The 18,972-nt window shown below is 41.5% G+C and overlaps 1 protein-coding gene across 2 annotated transcripts in view; it reads left to right on the top strand.

The window, feature by feature from the left end:
- RPGR (retinitis pigmentosa GTPase regulator) overlaps positions 1-18,972 on the top strand; it is a 108,311-nt gene that overhangs the window by 19,213 nt on the left and 70,126 nt on the right. For both annotated transcript variants that reach the window (XM_067545115.1, XM_067545116.1), the window contains exons 5-7: positions 2,691-2,849; positions 4,068-4,217; positions 16,809-16,967. In XM_067545115.1, coding sequence (XP_067401216.1) covers positions 2,691-2,849; positions 4,068-4,217; positions 16,809-16,967 — 468 coding nt within the window. The remainder of the gene's footprint in view (positions 1-2,690; positions 2,850-4,067; positions 4,218-16,808; positions 16,968-18,972) is intronic.

Raw genomic sequence — 18,972 nt, 5'->3', positions numbered from 1 at the left:
AATGGGGACTTGTGTTCCTAAGACACTTGGGTGCTTTTGAAAATCCCACATATGGGTGCCTAAATATGAGTTTAGGAACCTAACATTAGGCTCCAGCTTTTTAAGAATTTTGGTCTCTGAATACATAACACTTCATAGTAAAAAAATAAAAAAGTCCCATAAGCCCTATCACTTAATACTTTAAAATGATTCAGATCCAGGGTAGTGTGATTTAAAAAAAAAACAACACTTAATTTTTTTTAATTTTTAAATTGGGTTGAATCTTTGTACAACTAATTTGAAGAATTCTGCTATTGTAAATTTACATTAACATTTATAATGAACTAAATTATGCTTTTTAAACAAAATGCCAATACTGGTAGGCTCTCATTTGAATTTTACAAAACTGCTATAGATGCAAAAAAACCCGCCCAAAACCTCGAACCAACAAAAAATTGAAAATTAAGGCTTTGATCCTGCAAACTGTTAAGCACCTATGTTACTTTACTTTATGAATAGTCCCCACTGAACTACTCATATGCTTAAAGTAAGCATGTGCATAAATTGGTAACATTAGGGGCTAAACCTGTATTTTTAATAACTTTTTTTAGTAGCATAAAATCTTTGTCACTTCAAGAGAAAATTGCTACATTGTTAACCCTAATGCAAGTTATTCGATTTTTTCAGTACATTAACAGTGTTATTGTGAATTGTTATGAGCACAAAGACCAAAATTTTTAAAAAGTAGGAGCCTGATATTAGGTTCCAAAACCTATGTGAGGGCACCCGTGTGTGGGATTTTCAAAAGCACTGAACTGCCTTAGGAGCACAAGTCCTACTGACTTCAAACAGCAAAACCTAGTGGATGAGTTCAGCCCAGTAAAGCATTTCAGCTGTTTTGTCTTGTGGAAGTTCAGTATATTGGAAGATGTGGCTGCATAGATAGCCTGAGCTATCTGCTTATCAATTTTGTGTTTGATTTTGTGGTGTTCTTCTACTAAAAGTGTTAGTGAGGCTCTGGACTTTTCTCTTTCATCACAGATGAACATTTTAAATATTAAACCCTTTACTAAAAAGAAATATAAAATCTGAAATTATTTTAATTAGGAAGCTAAAGAAACAAGTGCAAAACATCAGATTTGCCAATTTGACTATAAATGAGAGAAAAGTACAGAGCTAACAACAAGTAAATAAAAATATGATTTAAATAATAGTACCTAGGTCTTATAGCACTTTTTATCAGTAGATCTCAAAGTACTTTATAAGGAGGTCAAAATAAAAAGAATAAGAATGATTTAAATAAAAAGATTTTTTAAATTAAGATATTATTTTTATCCACCGTTAAAAACCATCAAGCTACATATGTACATAACTAATTTATGTAATTAGGTGATTTTAATATTGTTACCTGGCCATGCCTCCACAATTGCCTCCAGTTTTGTCATGTTTGTTTTATCTTAAAGTAGATTGTAAACTATTTGAGGCAAAAACTATGTCTCTCTATGTGTTCACATAGCATTTGCTACAATGGACACCAAGACTGGGGTGTTAATAAATAAGAAACCAATCATACAGCTTAATTCACTAGCTAAATACTTGTTTTTTGTTAGCATGTATTGTCCCAGTTATTTGTAAATGCACTGATCAGTAGTCCATGGTTGTATACCAAATAATATATTTTGATAGTATCTTTGTTATGATGAACCTATATGCAAATATAATTTTAGTATATTTGAAAATCAAATAAAAATTGCTTAGGGTGAAGTTCAGGTGTAGGAAGAGTCAGGCATAAAGCCTGTGCACGCTTGAAATAGGGTTTATCTGGGACTTAAGGGTTGCATAAGTCTTCTCTGGCTCTCTGCATAAAGCTAAATTTTAACTATAGTGATTTGTCGTCTTCGGAGGAATTTGGCCCTCTGCAAAATTAGGATAAACAAATGTGTCTTATGTTAACTCAGTTGGAATACTCCTTGTGATTCCTGTGTAACACATGAGTTACTTTCATATACTTTGTAACTGCTGAGTTTTTCATTTTTTTCGGAGCTGATTCGATTCTCCTGATATCCTTATTGTGTTTTACATTTTTAATGTAGTGTGTTTTTTTGCAGAGAACTAAATTATAAATAGTCTTTTTATAACCTTTATGTACGATCAACAGTCCAACTGGGAAATGTAAAACTCTTTTTATGTACATATATGATAGAGAAACAAAATCTGATATACAGGAATTGAAGAAAATGAGCAGAAGTGACAAATAATCCTAATTTTCCACTGACCACTAGGTTGCCTTTGGTAACCTGGACTTTCCAGCAATTATTCAGTCTGCAGACATTTTTAAGTCAAGGCTCTTTCATGTCTCTTGAGCTCTAAAATAGCCACAGAGTATACAGTGATGAATTCCTTTACTTTTGACATCTCTCTCCAAGCAGATGGAAGATCCAGTCTTCTCTATACGCACGTGTATTCTAAAATGGAGAGCAAGACTGTTAGAACTTCCCCATGCAAAAGTGCCTAGGAAAGCATCCTTGGGAGTTACAGCAGCAACTCATAATATCAGCATTAGAATATTTTAGGGCAGCTTAGAACAACTTTTCTGCAATACTTTTTCTGTAGGAAGAAATTGAACTCAAATGCTCTGATTTCTCTGATTTGCTGTCGTGCATATGAGACACTGCTTACTCTACATATCCCATGTGCTTTTCTATGTGCAGAACGAGGACATGTATATGCTGCTGGAGGTAACAGTGAAGGGCAGTTGGGATTAGGTGACACAGAGGAAAGAAGCACGTTTCAGCTAATTAGTTTTTTTACTAACCAGTACAAGATCAAACAGCTGGCAACTGGATCCTACACATCAGCAGCATTAACTGGTGAGAGCAACAGCTAATAACAAATGCCTATACCACGAAAAGATAAAAAACATGTTAACAACATGGCTTATTCTTTGACAGCCCATTGACCCTGACAGAAGCCTGTTACCATGATCATTTGCTTTCCAAAGGCAGTAATGAGCAGTGGAGACTTGATAAGTCCGTGTGGTGGTAGGAAGGCTTTCAGTCATCTGATGCTAGGCCCCTTTTCTCCCTTTGCAATCTAATTCATACCTCTTCCCCAAATCCTACCTTATAGCAGCCACCTTCTCTGCACGGTTGGAATGAAACAGTGTACACCAGGGCTGTGATTCCTGTGTGTATTCAGCTATTAGAAGATATAGTGAGATATGTGCTAGGCATATGTGCTATTTTCTTTTCTGCAGAGGGCTAAGGCTCTCCTGGGATTTGCAAAGTAACCTTGCATAGTTTTAGTTCCAAACAGTGTCCCAGGAACTGCTGCAGCTAGGGGGGTTTTATGCAGAGCTAGCTTCCCTCAACTTGGAAATGCTGTAGAGAAGGCTGGATACAGGCTGAAGATTATTGTATCATTCCTTTGCCTTATCCGCTCCTTGTTGCTGACACTGATCTCTGTGCAGATAAGACTGAATCTGAGACAAATAAGAGAACAGCCAGTCTGATCAGCATGAGGGAGGCAGAATGAAGTTGGGGTGGGAATCACTCATGGAGAAAGCGGGACAAGGAGAGAATCAGTGGGGTAAGTGGAAAAGCTCAGATAGAGAATTAATTTGGACGAAGGAGAAATGGGAATCCTGTCGATGAAGGAAGTGGAGACATTCCATCCTGAAGTTACAAGTATAAGCCAACCATCCATAATATTCACCAGAATGTGTGTACGCAGATCTCCAGCAACTTGGGAGTCTGGTAGCCTCCAATCTTACTGCTTACTGGAGGAATGTGTCTGGAAATAACCACAGATAGCAATATTTAGTATTTTAATACTACCTGGTCACTAAATGTTCCATGGCATATTTCAGAAGATTGTGGGAGATGGGGTGCCTTGGTATTCTTGGACCCGTGCTTTGCCATGTGTAGAGTGCCAGTTAGTAGCTATCCTCATATTTCAGCAATGGCTACATTTTAGCGATGTCATATAGCATGTATGAACTGCCTCTGGGTGAAAGCAACAAGTAAATCTAAATATTACTGTTAGCCCAGTTTTGGTTTTAAATCTGACTTTCTGCCTCTTTATTTTAGAGGATGGACAGCTTTTCGTATGGGGTGACAATTCTGAAGGTCAGATTGGCCTGGCTGGTGAAGCCAGTGTGTGTGTACCTTGTCAAGTGGACGTTGGAAAGCCTGTTTCCTGGGTCTCCTGTGGATATTACCACTCTGCGTTGGTAACAAGTAAGATAATGATACATTGCATAATAGAGCTAACTATACCAGTGGTTCTCAAACTATGGTCTTCATTTTCACCTGCTAAATTAATTAAAAATAGCTAAAAATACATTAAGTACTTCCCTAATGATATATGTCACAGATGCATTATATGATCACAAATAGAACGGAAAATGATCTGTGCAGTTGAAAATTAGAGGGAGGTCTCACAGAGACTCTCTTTCTAAAATTTGCTCCATACTATGAAATGATTTGGGAAACTGATGTATTCTGTTCCATTATTCTTTATTGTAACTGAATTAATACTACCATGTGCAAACAAATTGCGGTCAGTGTGTGAACGGAGTTATGGAAAAAGAGTATAAGGCTGAATGAATGTCTTGTCAGACTGATTTTATTTTAGTGAGGCACATGGCAAATACTTCAGATGAATTTGATTTGTATTTTGTACAATAACCTACCATCTCTGAGACTATTCATAATTGCTCATTTACTCTCTTTTGCCTTTCCTCTCCATCCTCCTCCCCACCCCACCCCAAATGCACATCTTGAATAGGCACCTATCACACATTTTTCAGGAATATGCATCTTCCCTGCTAATTTGCTGCCTTAATTGTCAAGGTTTGATGTTATAAATTGGAATTTCTGGGGCAAACTGAGCATATGCTCTGATAAGTCTTAAGGGAATGAGTGTTATGTACGGCTGTTTACAGCTGTAAAATTTTAAAAAAAGTTAAATATTTTTAGAAAGCACGTTAAAAATAGACATCTAGAATTTTGTAAAAGCATCATCAAAAGGTTTAACAGGGAGCATAATGTATTAAAAGCAATAATCCATCCATGAAAACCCATAACCTTGCAGAGAATTATGAAGATATGTGCAGCTCAAAGGAGGCAAAGAAGGGAGGCGTCTGAGAAGACTGTTAAGATCTGTTTCCCTCAGGGAAATAATGACAATTAATTGCCAGACAATTTTTACTGTGTAGGATTTGGATTAAGAGACACTGTGACACTTCTATAGCTCATTCCTCTCCGCCCCACCTCTCCCCCTCTCCCCCGAAAACCACATTTCCTCATTTGAGGGAATTTATCTGCAAGTGAAGATGATATTAAAGGCATGAGTAACTATTTATTCTTACCAAATGTGTGGCCCCCAAATAATACTAAGTCTTTAATTTTAGCTCAATCCCACTAGAGTACTAAAGACTTCAATAGATCAATAATTTTGGATTACAGAGCTTTTAACAGGCACCCGGAAACTACATCTGGTGCTTACTCAACATGTTTGATAAATTACATATTTCTACAGATAACATCCATGTGTTTCCCTGAGAGTATGCCATGAACAGAATGAAAGCTTTCAGTGACTATAAAGTGTATATAGTAGGGTGTTTTGCTTATAGTGTGCAACTGTGAATTAATGATGCTTTCTTAAAATAAATAAGTTAAATGTTTATGACTGACCAGAACTTTAGTAGGCATTAAATATTCTGCAGCTTCCAAGTTCCACAGTCTACAAGTAGATATGTATGTCCGAAAGAACCAGCTGTTTCAGGACATAGTGAGAAGGTAGTATGATAAAAAAAACTTGATGAACAAATGTTTTTTGATAATTTACTATGACATGGAGCCAAAAATTGAATTACTAACATGGCCACAGTAGAATTTAGTAGAGACTATAAACCAAATTTTTGAGCCCTGGGACAATTTAACCCAGGAGAGAGACTTAAGAGATACTTGCACATACTTAATAGTTCCAGCTGTCTGGCCTGAAAGTCTTTCTCAGCATGGAAGTACCACATCAAATTGTTGGGGAAAGATTTTAAAATATCCAAAGCAATAAGCAAAAAGGAGAAATGAACTTTAGAAATGAAATCAAACAAATTTCTCCAACATCTGTCACCTATTGCTAAACACCAAACAGAAATTCAGAAGACTACAAAACTCTTCTTGGGAAAAGAAGAACGTGTTTTCAATTGTTAGTGAAATTTTCACACAATTATATGAAATGGGATAACACTGGTAACGTGTGTGTGTGAGAGAGAGTGAGAGATCAGGAGTGCCAAATTAAAGGATTTGATAAAATTGGGCACATCTGGAATGGAGACATAGGGGTGTGGTGTGTCTGCTGTATTGTCATTTTCCCTGATCCTGTGGAAGCCCTTTGCCTAGTGAACTCTGTTTGGCTGTTCTCAGTAGTATTGGCCCCACTCAACCCCACAGGGAATGTGAAATTTAAGATAATGCTGCAGCATTTTCTCTTGCGGGTTGCCTCTTTGCACAATGAAAGCCCTTCATGGTGATGGTTAGGGCAGCAGCTGGTATCTACAACATCGGAGTGTGATGCTTGGGTAATCTGTACCACCACAAGAAGCAGAAGTGAGTTTGTGTAGAAGCCTTAACTTCCTTGGCTGTCTTAAGATTGGAGGCTACAAGAAGCTGAACATATAGAAGGTTGGATGAGCAACTCCTGTACCTCTGAAGTGGCTCTATAGAAGAAAACTCCAGGGTTTGAGTATAGACAACAATCTGACCCACATTGCAAAAAGCGTTAGATTATCTAATAGTTTTACAGAAATTTTAGAAATGGTGTGCTGTCAAGGTTACAGTTTTCACATTATCTTTGTTATGGATGCACTTGTTGTGTTTCCATAGTTAAGATAGTGATTCATTTTGCACTTTAAGCATGGATTCAACTCTGTTTTACATGAAAAATTTTTGATGAAAAATTTGAAACTTACTTTTTGAGCACAGAATTAATTTTCTGAAGATTTACAAATAAATCCATTAGTTTATGCAATCAGATTAATTAACATGAATTATTTATGAAATTTAAGTGACTGGGTCTGTTTTTTTGTCCCAAATGATCTTGGCAACAGAACAACACACATTTCAAACTTTTGATATAGTTAAAATTAATTGATATCTTGTGCATAGGCTGTGCTTGAAGAAATTAGATAGTAATGAAGTTATTAATGATAGGCTACAGACAGGCTCAAGTCTGCACCCCAGGTAACTCTTAAGTGGGGCTGTTGTGACATCAGCGGTAACTCAACCAGTTGCCACTCTTCCTTTACAGCTAATCTACATTCAGCATTTCTGCTGGTTGCCATTACTCAGGCCTGGTCTACACTGATAATGGAGGTCGACGTAAAGCCGCTTATGTTGACCCCCTAAAGTATGCGTCTCCATTGGCATGTCAGTTCTGTTGACCTAAATCGTGGTAAAATTCAACTTAATAAAACTACCTCTGCAAGTGGCGTAGCACTGAAGTTGAATTCAGTGGGTTGAATGAGTGTCAGTGTAGGCAGAGCGCAATGTAAATCAACATCATTGGCCTCCGGGAGGTATCCCATAATGCTCTGTTTTGATTGCTCTGCACATTTGCACTCTGCTGCACTGTGGCCACGTAAAAAGGAAATAGCTCCTCCCCACAAGCCCTGGGAAATTTTGAATTCCTATTTCCTGTTTGGTCAGTGTGGAGAGAGTTTGCCAGCACAGCTGACCATGGTGACTGCACGCCCCAAATGCACTTCAGCCTGGAGCCGACAGATCTTGGATCTCATCGGTCTGTGGGGCGAAGAGTCTGTTCTGTCTCGGCTCTGAGCCAATAAAAGAAATTTGGATATCTATGAGAAGATATCTCGTGGAATGTTGGAGAAGGGGCGCAACAGTGCCGCGTTAAAAATCGAAGAGTTGAGGCAGGCGTATCAGAAAACTAGCGAAGCTAACAGCCGTTCTGTCTTCTTGCCCAAAACATGACGCTTTTATGAGGAGCTGCATGCGATTCTCAGTGGAGACCCCACCATTATGCCACCACGCAGCGTTGATACCTCTGTGGAATCCGAGTTCAGGATGAATGAGGACGAGTCCGTGGACGAGGAGGAGGATGATGATGGGGATAACGGGGCAGGCGAGTGTGGTATCCCTTCTCCCTGAAAACCAGGAGCTGTTTGCAACACAGGAGCAGCCCACCCAGATGCAGGAAACCGTGACTGACCGGGGTGCCAGGGAAGGCACATCTGGTGAGTATGTACTGCAAATTGCATGTCTTTGGTTATATCCCATCCAGAATCTTGTACCAGCAGGAAAAAGTGGTCTGTGTGGCATTGGGGCTGTTCTTCCTCGTACTTGGTGTGCTTAAGCACTGGGTTCACACTGGAAAAGATTATTTATGTGCACAGGGATGCTCTGAGAATCCTCCATGAATATCTCCAGGAAGCTTTCATGCAGGTACTCTGCAATCCATTGGAGAAGGTTTCTTGGGAGGGCAACTATAAGGTGGTGGCACGGTCCAGCTGGGGCGTCGCGACCCTTCATTGGGCCCAGGTTCCGAGGAAGGCCACAGTGCCTTGGTCTGGGGGAACAAGCCCACGGCTTATGAATCCTTTAGCCCTGGCCCCAGGCGGGGCAGGCTTTCCTTGCAGTCTGTGGCCCCCTAGCCCTCACGTAGGGCAGGACTCGTAAGGAGTCCACAGCTCCCGGCCTTCTAACAGGCGGGGCGGGCAAGCAGTCTATTGCCCCCAGCCCTCAGGCAGGGCGGGGCAGGCAAAGTAGTCTTTAGCCCCCGGCTCTCAAGCGGGGCTGCCCAGCACAAGCAGTCTATAGCCCCTGGCCCTCAAACTGGGCGGGGCTGGTGAAGTAGTCAGTAGCCCTCCTGCCCTCAAACAGGGTGGGGCTGGTGAAGTAGTCAGTAGCCCTCTCACCCTCAAGCAGGTGGGGCAAGTATAATAGTCGAAAGCCCCCGGCCATGCAGGCAGGTGGGACTGGCAAAGCTTGGTACCCTCTGGTATGCAGGCTCAGAGGAAGCCAAGCACTCCTGGGGTGGTTAGGGAAGGGGGGAGGGGGACGCAGGTTCACCCGACTCCACTGCGTCCCAGCCCAGGGCTGTTTCAGTGGCAAAGTAGTTTGCCATTGAGTCAGCGGGGATCCAGCTGCAACACGCTGACTGGTTTTGCCACGGACTCAGTCACTTTCTAGTCGGCTATCCCTGGGCTACTTCCTCCCACCCAGTCCCCAGGTACCTGCATCCAGTTGTCTCCCCCCAGGTTGCTGGGGTAGACGGCAAGCGGGAGTCCCACCAGTCCCTCATCATCAACCGGTGGCAGGTCCGGAAACTCCTCAGGGTCATCAGTGGAGGGTAGCTCCTCCAGGTCACAGGGTCCCATGGGGTCCTCCGATACACCAGGCTCAGTCTGCTCCAGTGGGTCTCCGATGGTGAACAGCTCCTCCAGGTCAGGGCCGGCCTCAGGGGGTCTCTCCCACTCAGTGGTCTCCGGTAGCTTTTCCTAGTCACTCGGGCCCGGCAGCCCCCTCCAGTCACTTGGGCCCAGTGGTCTGGGCTGGCTTTGGAGGCTCCGGTCAGTGGGGCGGTCGCTCCAAACAGCTGCAGGGCCTGGGTCAGGCCTAGACTGCAGACTCTGGAAAGACACGTCTGCTTCCAGTGGCAGCTTCCCCCTAATTTAGCTGCTGGGCTTTTATACTTCCCTTCCTGGTCCTGGCTCTGCCCCTCTGCATCCGCATGATTTGGCCTGCAGGGCCTGATTCTGTCCAATAGGGGCTTCGCGACCCTTCCTCGGACTCAGGCTCTGAAGAAGGCCACAGCGCCTTGCTACAGCAATAGGACGCTTTCCCCTGCCACTCTGTCATTAATGGTAGTGGCATCATTGCGGAACAGAGCATAGCAGCATAAGGGCCAGGCCTGTAGCCAGATGCTTGCAGTAAATCCTCCCTTTCTGCCTCTGTGACCCTCAATAGGTTGATATTACTCATGGTTACCTAGGGAAGATGGCACATATTTACAGTAGGCGAGCAAGAATGTTTTTTAAAGTGTGTGTTATTGCACAGACGGGGATGGTTTCTCAATTCAGCACACCGCAAGTCCCTAAGCAGTACGTTGTTGCTATGGCCCTTGGGCATGTGCAAATGGGTTCCCATTTTTTCACTCCAGAGACAGTTAACCCATACCCACCCCTCACCCTTTCTTCCTCCTGTTAAAAGCCTGATCAATTGGGAGCCCCACATCCATGCTGGTCTAGGGAGTATGGGCCCCGGGGATTTCACTAACACAGATTCACTCGCCCCTTGCTTACTATGGCTGGAATGGCACTCCGACTCCTGCAATCGTCAGGCAATGGATTATGGTGGAAATCTTCCCTTGGAAATGTTCAGGGGACTTATTTTTACATTGTAACATTGCTTTTCATCCATGAGGTGAGTTAACAATGGGTACCTTGTGCTTTGCTTCTCTCACACTGGACAACACAACACAACACCGTCTCATACTCCTGCAGAGCGCCTTTTGCAGATAAGAAAATGAACAAACAAAAAAAAAAACCCGGGATGACATGTTTAATAGCTAATGAACGTCTCCGTGGCTGCTGACACAGAGCTAAGTGCGTGGAGGATTTCATTATCTGACAAACTGAACATGGACATAGACAACAGGAAGGAGGCACAAGAGTATGAGTGTTCAACACAAGAAGAGATGCTGCTTGTAATGCGGGAGCAGTCAGACATGTTGAGGCATCTGGTTGAGCTTCAGGAAGCTCAGTGGCAAGAGAGACTCCTTATGCAGCCCCTGCAAAACTCTGAGCTAATGCAGTCTTTCCTAGCCCAGCCCAAAGTGGTCTAGGAGGACGTTGAGCAGGGTGCAGTACGTGCTGCACTCCTCGCCAGTTGAGGCGAGCAGAAAGAGACGATGGCCCCTTTAAGGAACGGGAATGTGTGATATATTTCCTGTGTGCACAGCCAAAATGGGCTCTGTACCCTTGGCCCCCCACAAAATGCGTGTGGAAAATTCCATTCTATTCCATTTCCCTCCCTATGTGGAGGATCACCAATAAAATACTGCTTTCCAATGCATTGCTCTTTATTTATTTATTTATTGATATAAAGGGAGGGGGAAGTGAGAGGGGGTGGGAGAAGGGGAAAGGTTGTGGGAGAAAACATACTGCTTCACATTTCAGTACTGTTTGTTTATTGATAAGAAGGGAATAAAGACAGTGAGAAGGAGGGGGGGACTGGAAGGGAGGGAGATGGGAGGAACTGGCTCGGTGGGGGATGGGTAGGGGATGCAAAGTAAAAGCACAGCAGAGGTAAGCAATGCACATTACTGTTGTGTTGTTGCAAAAGCAGTTTTCCAATGCTTTCCTCCGGTGCAACATTCCATGATTGGCTCCCAGCATTGCAGTGGCATCTGGATGCTCAAAATTTGCGGCCAGCCTATCTGCTTCCACAATCCAACCCAATGGGAATGACTTCCCCCTTTGTTTCACAGACATTATGGAGCACAGTAGGCAGAGATAACTATTGGGATGGTTTTTTCCACTGAGGTCTAACCTAGTGAGCAGACTTCGCCAGCATGCTTTTAAACATACAAATGCACATTCCACCACCATTCTGCACTTGCTGAGCCTATTATTAAAATGCTTCTTCTCGCTTTTCAGGGGCCCGGTGTAGGGCTTCATTAGCCAGGGGAGCAAGGGGTAGGCAGGGTCACCCAGGATCACTATTGGCATTTCAGCATCACCAATATTTATTTTATGATCAGGGAAGAAAGTGCCTGCCTGCATCTTTTTGAATAGACCTGAGTTACTAAAGATGCACACGTCATGCACCTTTCTAGACCACCCCACTTTGATGTCAGTGAAGCGTCCCCTGTGATCCACAAGGGCCTTCAACACCATTGAGAAGTTCTCTGTGGCAAGAGGTTCCGGGGCTAAGATAGGGATTTGCATGCCATCTATCTCCCCACCACATTTTGGGAACACCATTGCGGAAGAGCCTTCCACTGTTTCCTCCACGTTTCCCAAAGTCACTACCCTTCTTAGCAGAAGTCTATTAATGGCCCGGCATACTTGAATCACAGCTGCTCCCATGGTGGATTTACTGACTCCGAATTGATTCCCAATTGACCGGTAGCAGTCTGTTGTTGCTAGCTTCCACAGAGCGATGGCCACTCTCTTCTCCACCGTCAGAGCTGGTCTCAAGCGAATATTCATGTGTTTCAGGGCTGGGGAGAGCTCTCTGCAAAGTTTAAAGAAAGTGGCCTTTTGCATTCGAAAGTTCTGCAGCCACTGCTCTTCATCCCACAGCTTCATAACGATGCAATCCTACCAGTCATTGCTTGTTTCCTGGGGTCAGAAGTAGAGCTCCACCGACTGCATATAGTGTGTGACAGCCTGCAGGAAATGGGAATTGTTTCGTTCTATGGTTTATAGCAAGGAGGCCTCTGTAACATCGCAATTTTCCATGCTGCGGCTCCTGTCTTGCCCCTGAAAATACTGCAGAATAAGTCGTGAGGTGTTCGTGATACTCACAATAATAGTGCAGAACTGAGTGGGCTCCATTCCTCTCAGCCAATGGTGTGTGTGTGGCAGAGACTGAAAGGTTTGAAAAAATATCACGAAAAGGAGATCATCTGTTTGTTTTGGAGTGGGGCAAGAAGGGAGGGTGGGGGAATACGTTGCACCATGGGAGGACGACAACCTTCCCAAAAGCCTCTGTGGCTAGTTGCACTGTGGGATAGCTACCCATGGTGCACTGCTTTGCTTGTTGACCCAAGCATGGCTAGTGGGGACTTAATTCCCCGACGCAATGAGCGTGGTGTGATCATGATCCTCTGACTTCTAAAATTTGGCGGGTGAAAGTCGATTTAAAATAAATCTACTTCACGCCGCAGTGTAGATATAGCCTTAGTGGTATGAAGAAGATTGAGGTGAGATGAATGAGTTCTCATTGGCAGATTATTTAGCCCAGTTATCATTGCTTTTTAAAGTTTCTGCAGCTAGCAGCTGTTTTATTGCTTTTTAAAGGTTCTGCAGTTCCCAGCAGTTTGACCTGAAGGCACTGCTGCCTCATCTCCACTGCACATTAAGAAAGCACTGCTGAGGGAGTGGAAGCAGGAGTGTAATGGAATCTGTTAAACAGAGGGTCATTAGAAATCAATCTAGCACTGGTTTCATTAACACAGCCTTCTAAATGCCTAAGTCAATGAAAATTAAGGACATGATTCACCAGTGCACTTCAGCAGCTTTGTGCTGCTTTGGGGAGACAAAATAACTTACTTGGTCAGTGCATTCTGGCTACTTTGTATCAATTAATCTGTCCTAAGTTAAAACTTAAATGATTTAAGGTTAATACTACATATCTTCAGATCATTAGAAATACTGCATATTAACATTCTTTTGGGATTTCTTTTTTAGTACGTGTGTGACACTTTTTAGTGAAATTCCCAGACAAAAAATTGCATTAAAATGGAACTAAGATTGAGAAGAAGTATCAGTAATTTAGGGATAAAAAATGTTTCAGGGATGCTGTAATTATCCGCAAATCACTCTAAACCAGGAATTTCAGAGTTAACTGGATTTTTTTTTTAAAGTGTACCCTTACATTAAAATAAGAAATGCGAGTTAAGGCATGCAAACATCCTTAACTTTGCTCTGTATCAGCACTAAGGGGAAAAAAGTGAAGAAAAAAAATCTGTCTTGAAAAATCTTTGTGTATCCTATGTAAGATCCAGGCAGATTTGCAGGTGGAGGAGTGCATGGACTGCTTCCTAATTACATCCTCCATGGAGGTGGTGGCAGGAAGAAATGCTGCCTATTATATGAGCTCATGGTGGCATTCTGCTTCTCTGATTACTCCTGTCCTTCTCCTAGGATAGGAGGCTCTGTGCTACCCCTTACCATCCACTAACTGCTGTTGACACAATCTAGCCTCAAATAACTAAGAGCCAATATTCCACAAAAATTAAACATCAGCTCAGCAGGAGAGTTTTCTGAGAAAAACACATTCAGGTCGAATTCAGCCCTGGGCAATTCAGATGATTTAAATAGAATTATCTCACTGATTAGTTTGGTCCACAGCTCTGTATACAGATTGTCCTGCACAGGACCAAATTCTGAAGTCCTTTTTCTGTTTTTACTTATGCAAAACACCCATTGACTTCAGTGGGGATTTTACCAGAGTAAAAACTGAATAAGGATTTGATAAAGGGAAGAGGGAAATGGAGTGAATGCAACACAAATGGTGAATTTCTTTTGAACTTTTAATTTCTACTTTCATTTTTAAAAATAAAAATATATTTAAATTTTTTGCTTTTGCTTATTCTGCCCATTTTAGGTTTCATTGACTTCAGCAGGCTTTGGAACTGGTCCTTGATTTTATTCACCTTGCTTTTTAATCATTTTATTTATACCCATTTGGTTTGGACAAGTGTATGTGGGGGCTTAATTACCTGTTTCTGTTTTCAGTTTGAGTATGTGATTATTTTTCTTTCCTTCTTATTTTCAATTTCTATCTAGACTTATTTGGTTTTGACATGGCTGTTACCCTGAGGATCTCAAAATCTAAAGGCTGACTGACAGAGATTGGGGAAAGGATAAACATGAGGGAAGGATTCTAATGTAAAATTGCTTGGGCCAAATGAGGAAATACAGTGTTATATACAGTGCAGTTACTTATGGACTCATGTTTTGGAGTTTGATTTGTGTGTATCAAGGGCATTTAAAATCTAGTTTTATGAAAGTGTGTTTTGAATTCAATAGCACTTGGATATGATCCTTTAGACATTTTTTGTGTGTATTAGTATTGCCTTTTAATTCTATAAATGTAGTTTATTAATGCTTAAATTTATTCAGCTATAATTATGCAAAATTAGCATATCTCAGAAATGTACTTCAGATATGTATCTATAATTATGCATCAATAATGGGACAGTTGCCCAGTGTTCTAGGTGATGGCTACAGCCACATAATTAACACATTTCCCTGAGTACCCAACCCTTAATCTAAACATTTCTTTGTCTTGGATTTTTGTCATGTGAGAGGCTTGTTTGTCCTTTTGCTTTGGTAAATCCAACTCCTGTGATTAAAAAACAAAATCAAACTGTTTCTTAGAGGATATATGGAGAGGTAAATAATTTTTATGCTGATTCTTTCCACCAAATCTATTAAGAATCAAATTCCTACCTCAGCTAGTTGTGCACTACTCCCACTGACTTTGATGGATGGGAGTTGCATGTGAATGTATGAGAGAATGTGACCCAAGTGTAAATTACTAACCTGTCTTTCCCTTGGAAAGATTAAATGATTTTGTATAAAGTTTGCTTGGTATGAAGACACTGTACATGATAACTCCTAACAGTAATAATATATAGCACTTAATGTAGGGCTTTATGTCTTTAAAATGTTGTATGGACATTGACTAAGAACTTCTTGCCTGATCTGAAGCCCACTGAAATGAGCGGAAAGATATCCGTTGTCTTAAATAGCTTTGCATCAGTCCCCTAGTCAGTAAGCACCTTTTAATAATACTTAGCTATTATATAGTATTTCTATCCATCAAAATCAAAACGCTTTAAGAAGAGGAAGGTAATTTTCATTGTCCCCACTTTCCAGGCGCAGAGACAGCCACAGAGCAGAGAATAACCCAGCTGATCAGTGACAGAGCTGGGAATAGAAGCCAGCCCTCCAGATTCCCATTATTTACAACTAGCTTAATGCCTATTGCTTTTACAGTTTGGCAGAGCACTGTGATGGAGTAGCTCCAATTGTGTCTTTAAAAAAGAAAAGTTACTGCATCTAGCTGCTTCAGGTATAGAGAGAGCCTCGTTGTGATCATCAATTCTAAGGAGCAACTCAAGTATTATGAAAAATGTTTCTACAGACCTCTTTCAGGCATGGTGGAGGCCATAGCTATGTCCTTGGAGCTTCACCTAGCAACCAAAGATCTCTCCCACTTGACCTAGCTGTTACTTATGATAGCAAGATAGCAGAATGCTGACAGAGCTGTTGGAACAGAAAATCAGATTAGAATTTAAAGACTGGCACAGCAGTTCACAATAAATCTGAAATTTTTAACTCTTGTATCAATATAGTAGAAGGGTAAACAGATGGCTAGATTAGATAACTCAGACTGATGTAACAGTAAAAAAACAAAAGTGGAAACTGGAAAGTGCAAAGGAAACTCTTTTATAAAAGACTGGATTGCTGTATTTGGGATTTAACAGATTGAGACACCGGGGCCCAGAAAGCTGTTATGTAATAGTGAGGTGGAGAAATCTCTTAAACTTACTTCTGATGAAGATAATGCCATGGTGAACCTTGGGGCACTTGATATAGTAGCATGTATTTCTGGTATTCAGTACAGTGGTTCTTTTCTTATTATGTAGCTCATTAACAAACCTTTTTACAATATTTGCGCTGTTCTCCTCTTCTGCCCTCTCACTGTCCACAGGAGGAAAGCATAGACTTTCAAACAAAATTCCATGCAAACATGTATTCCATTAGTAGGGGCACTCTTTGCTAAGACCTCTGCAAGCAATTCCAGTTGAACTAAATAATGACTAGAATGGGAGTTGTGATGCCTCTCAGAATCAAGTGCTGTTTTGGTTTTATTCCTGACAGACTCTTTTGCAAAGGGAAATGTTAACAACTCTCATTTTGCTGGATTTGTAATTTAAAAAAAACAAAACAAAAAAACCCCAAAAAGCAAAGGGTACTTTACCAATCATGAAAGCATGAGAAAATAACTTGGCCAGCCCTGCTTTTTAGTGAAGTATCATGAATCCTGTTCTGTTTTGTATTTTCACAGGAGATGGTGAACTCTACACTTTTGGAGAGCCTGAGAATGGGAAGCTAGGTTTGTTGCCTGAACAGCTGAAAAATAATAGGGTTCCACAGCCTGTCCCTGGAATTTTGGAAAGGGTTAATAAGGTTGCTTGTGGTGGAGAACATACAGTGGCACTTACAGGTATGCAAACTAGATGGTTTTTCTCTGATCCTGTAATTAAGAGAATCACCTTGCTTGATAGAGCAAACACTCTTGTGAAATGTCAGACAATGCCTAGAGAAACTTTTCTTCTATCTTAGTAGACTGAAAATTAAATCAATGGGTTTTTTTCCCCATGAGTTCTACAAGAAAGCCTCCCCTTGTAAAATTTTAAATGACCTTGTATATGTAGCAATTAGTGAGTCACTTTTCTGACTATAACCACTCTTTAATGACTATGAAGAAAAAGGCCCGAGCTATTGGGCAAAATACAGGACTGGGATCCAGGAACGGATGATTCCTAATCCTAGCTCCAGTACAGTCCTACTGTGGCTTTAGGCAAGGTCCTTAATATCTTTGCCTCCATATATGATACTATTATATAATACCCCATGAGGATTTTATGAGAATGTATTAGTTGTTTTGTACTGTGCAATGTAGTCTAATAAGCAGTGTGGGCTACTGCTAAACTTGCTTTTCAAAGAGAAAAATGACTACCAGCTCTTCACTTTCATATTTCTAACTTTCGGCGTTTTTATTATTTTTGTTTTTTTTACTAGGCTTATCTCTCTTTATTACTGATCTCTTAAATTAGATAGGTTAATGATTCTTCTGTTTGTACTTCATCTTAATCCTGCAACTATCCCACTCACCTGGTAGGAGCTGGAAGCTTCTTGAGTGAATAGGACCAATGCCATTAGTTACACAGAATCTAAGCTCTTAGCTAAAACAAAAGAAAAGTAAGATTCTGTCTCCTAGAATCTAAGATCAGAAGACACCATTGTGATCATCTAGTCTGACCTTCTACACATTGCAGGCCACAGAACTTCACCCACCCACTCCTGAAATAGACCCCTATCCTCTGGCTAAGTTACTGAAGTCCTCAAATCATGGTTTAAAAACTTCAGGTTACAGAGCATTCACCATTTACACTAGTTCAAACCTGCAAGTGACCTGTGCCCCATGCCGCAGAGGAACGTTAAAATCCCCCAGGGTCTCTGCCAATCTGACCTGAGGGAAATTTCGTCCCAGCTTCAAATATGGTGATCAGCTAGACCCTGAGCATGTGGGCAAAAAACCCACCAGGCAGATACCTGGGAAAGAATTTTCTGTAGTAACTCAGAGCCCTCCTGATCTAGTGTCCTGATTCCAGCCATTGGGGATTTTTGCTACTGGCAGTCGCCGATGGGTCACATGCCATTGTAGGCAGTCCCATCATACCATCCCCTCCTAAACTTATCAAACTCAGTCTTGGAAGCCAGTTAGGTTTTTTGCCCCCCATTGCTCCCCTTGAAAGGCTGTTCCATAACTTCACTCCTCTGATGGTTAGAAACCTTCACTTAATTTCGAACCTAAACTTGTTCATGGTCAGTTTATATCCATTTGTTCCTGTGTCCACAGTGGCGCTTAACTTAAATAACTCCTTTACTCCTATTTATCCCTCTGATGTATGTATAGAGAGCAATCATATCTCCCCTCAGCCTTCTTTTGATTAAGCTAAACAAGCCAAGCTCTTTGAGTCTCCTCTCATAAGGTAGGTTTTTCCATTCCTCAGATCATCCTAGTAGCCCTTCTCTGACCCTGTTCAAGTCCAGTTTGAATTTATTTTTCTTAAACATGGGGGACCAGAATTGCATGTATTATTCCAGATGAGGTCTTACCAGTGCCTTATATAATGGTACTAACCCTTCCCTGTCTCTACTGGAAATACCTTGCCTGATGCATCCTAGGACTGCATTAGCCTTTTTCACAGCTGCATCACATTGATGGCTCCTAGTCATTCTGTGATCAATCAATATACCCAGGTCTTTCTCCTCCTCTGTTGCTTCCAATTGATAAGTCCTCAGTGTATAGCAAAAATTTTTATTGTTAGTCCCTAAATGCATTTTGCACTATTACATTTCATCCCATTTCTATTACTCCAGTTTACAAGGTCATCCTCACTTCTTGTATGACTCCTCTGTGTCTAAGGGTTGTGATAAAAAAC

Source organism: Emydura macquarii, unplaced genomic scaffold (genome assembly GCF_026122565.2).
Source record: "Emydura macquarii macquarii isolate MOO-44397 ecotype Brisbane River unplaced genomic scaffold, CSIRO-AGI_Emac_v2 contig_1043, whole genome shotgun sequence".
Classification (NCBI taxonomy): Eukaryota; Metazoa; Chordata; order Testudines; family Chelidae; genus Emydura; species Emydura macquarii.
This window is presented reverse-complemented; position numbering and strand designations above follow the sequence as displayed.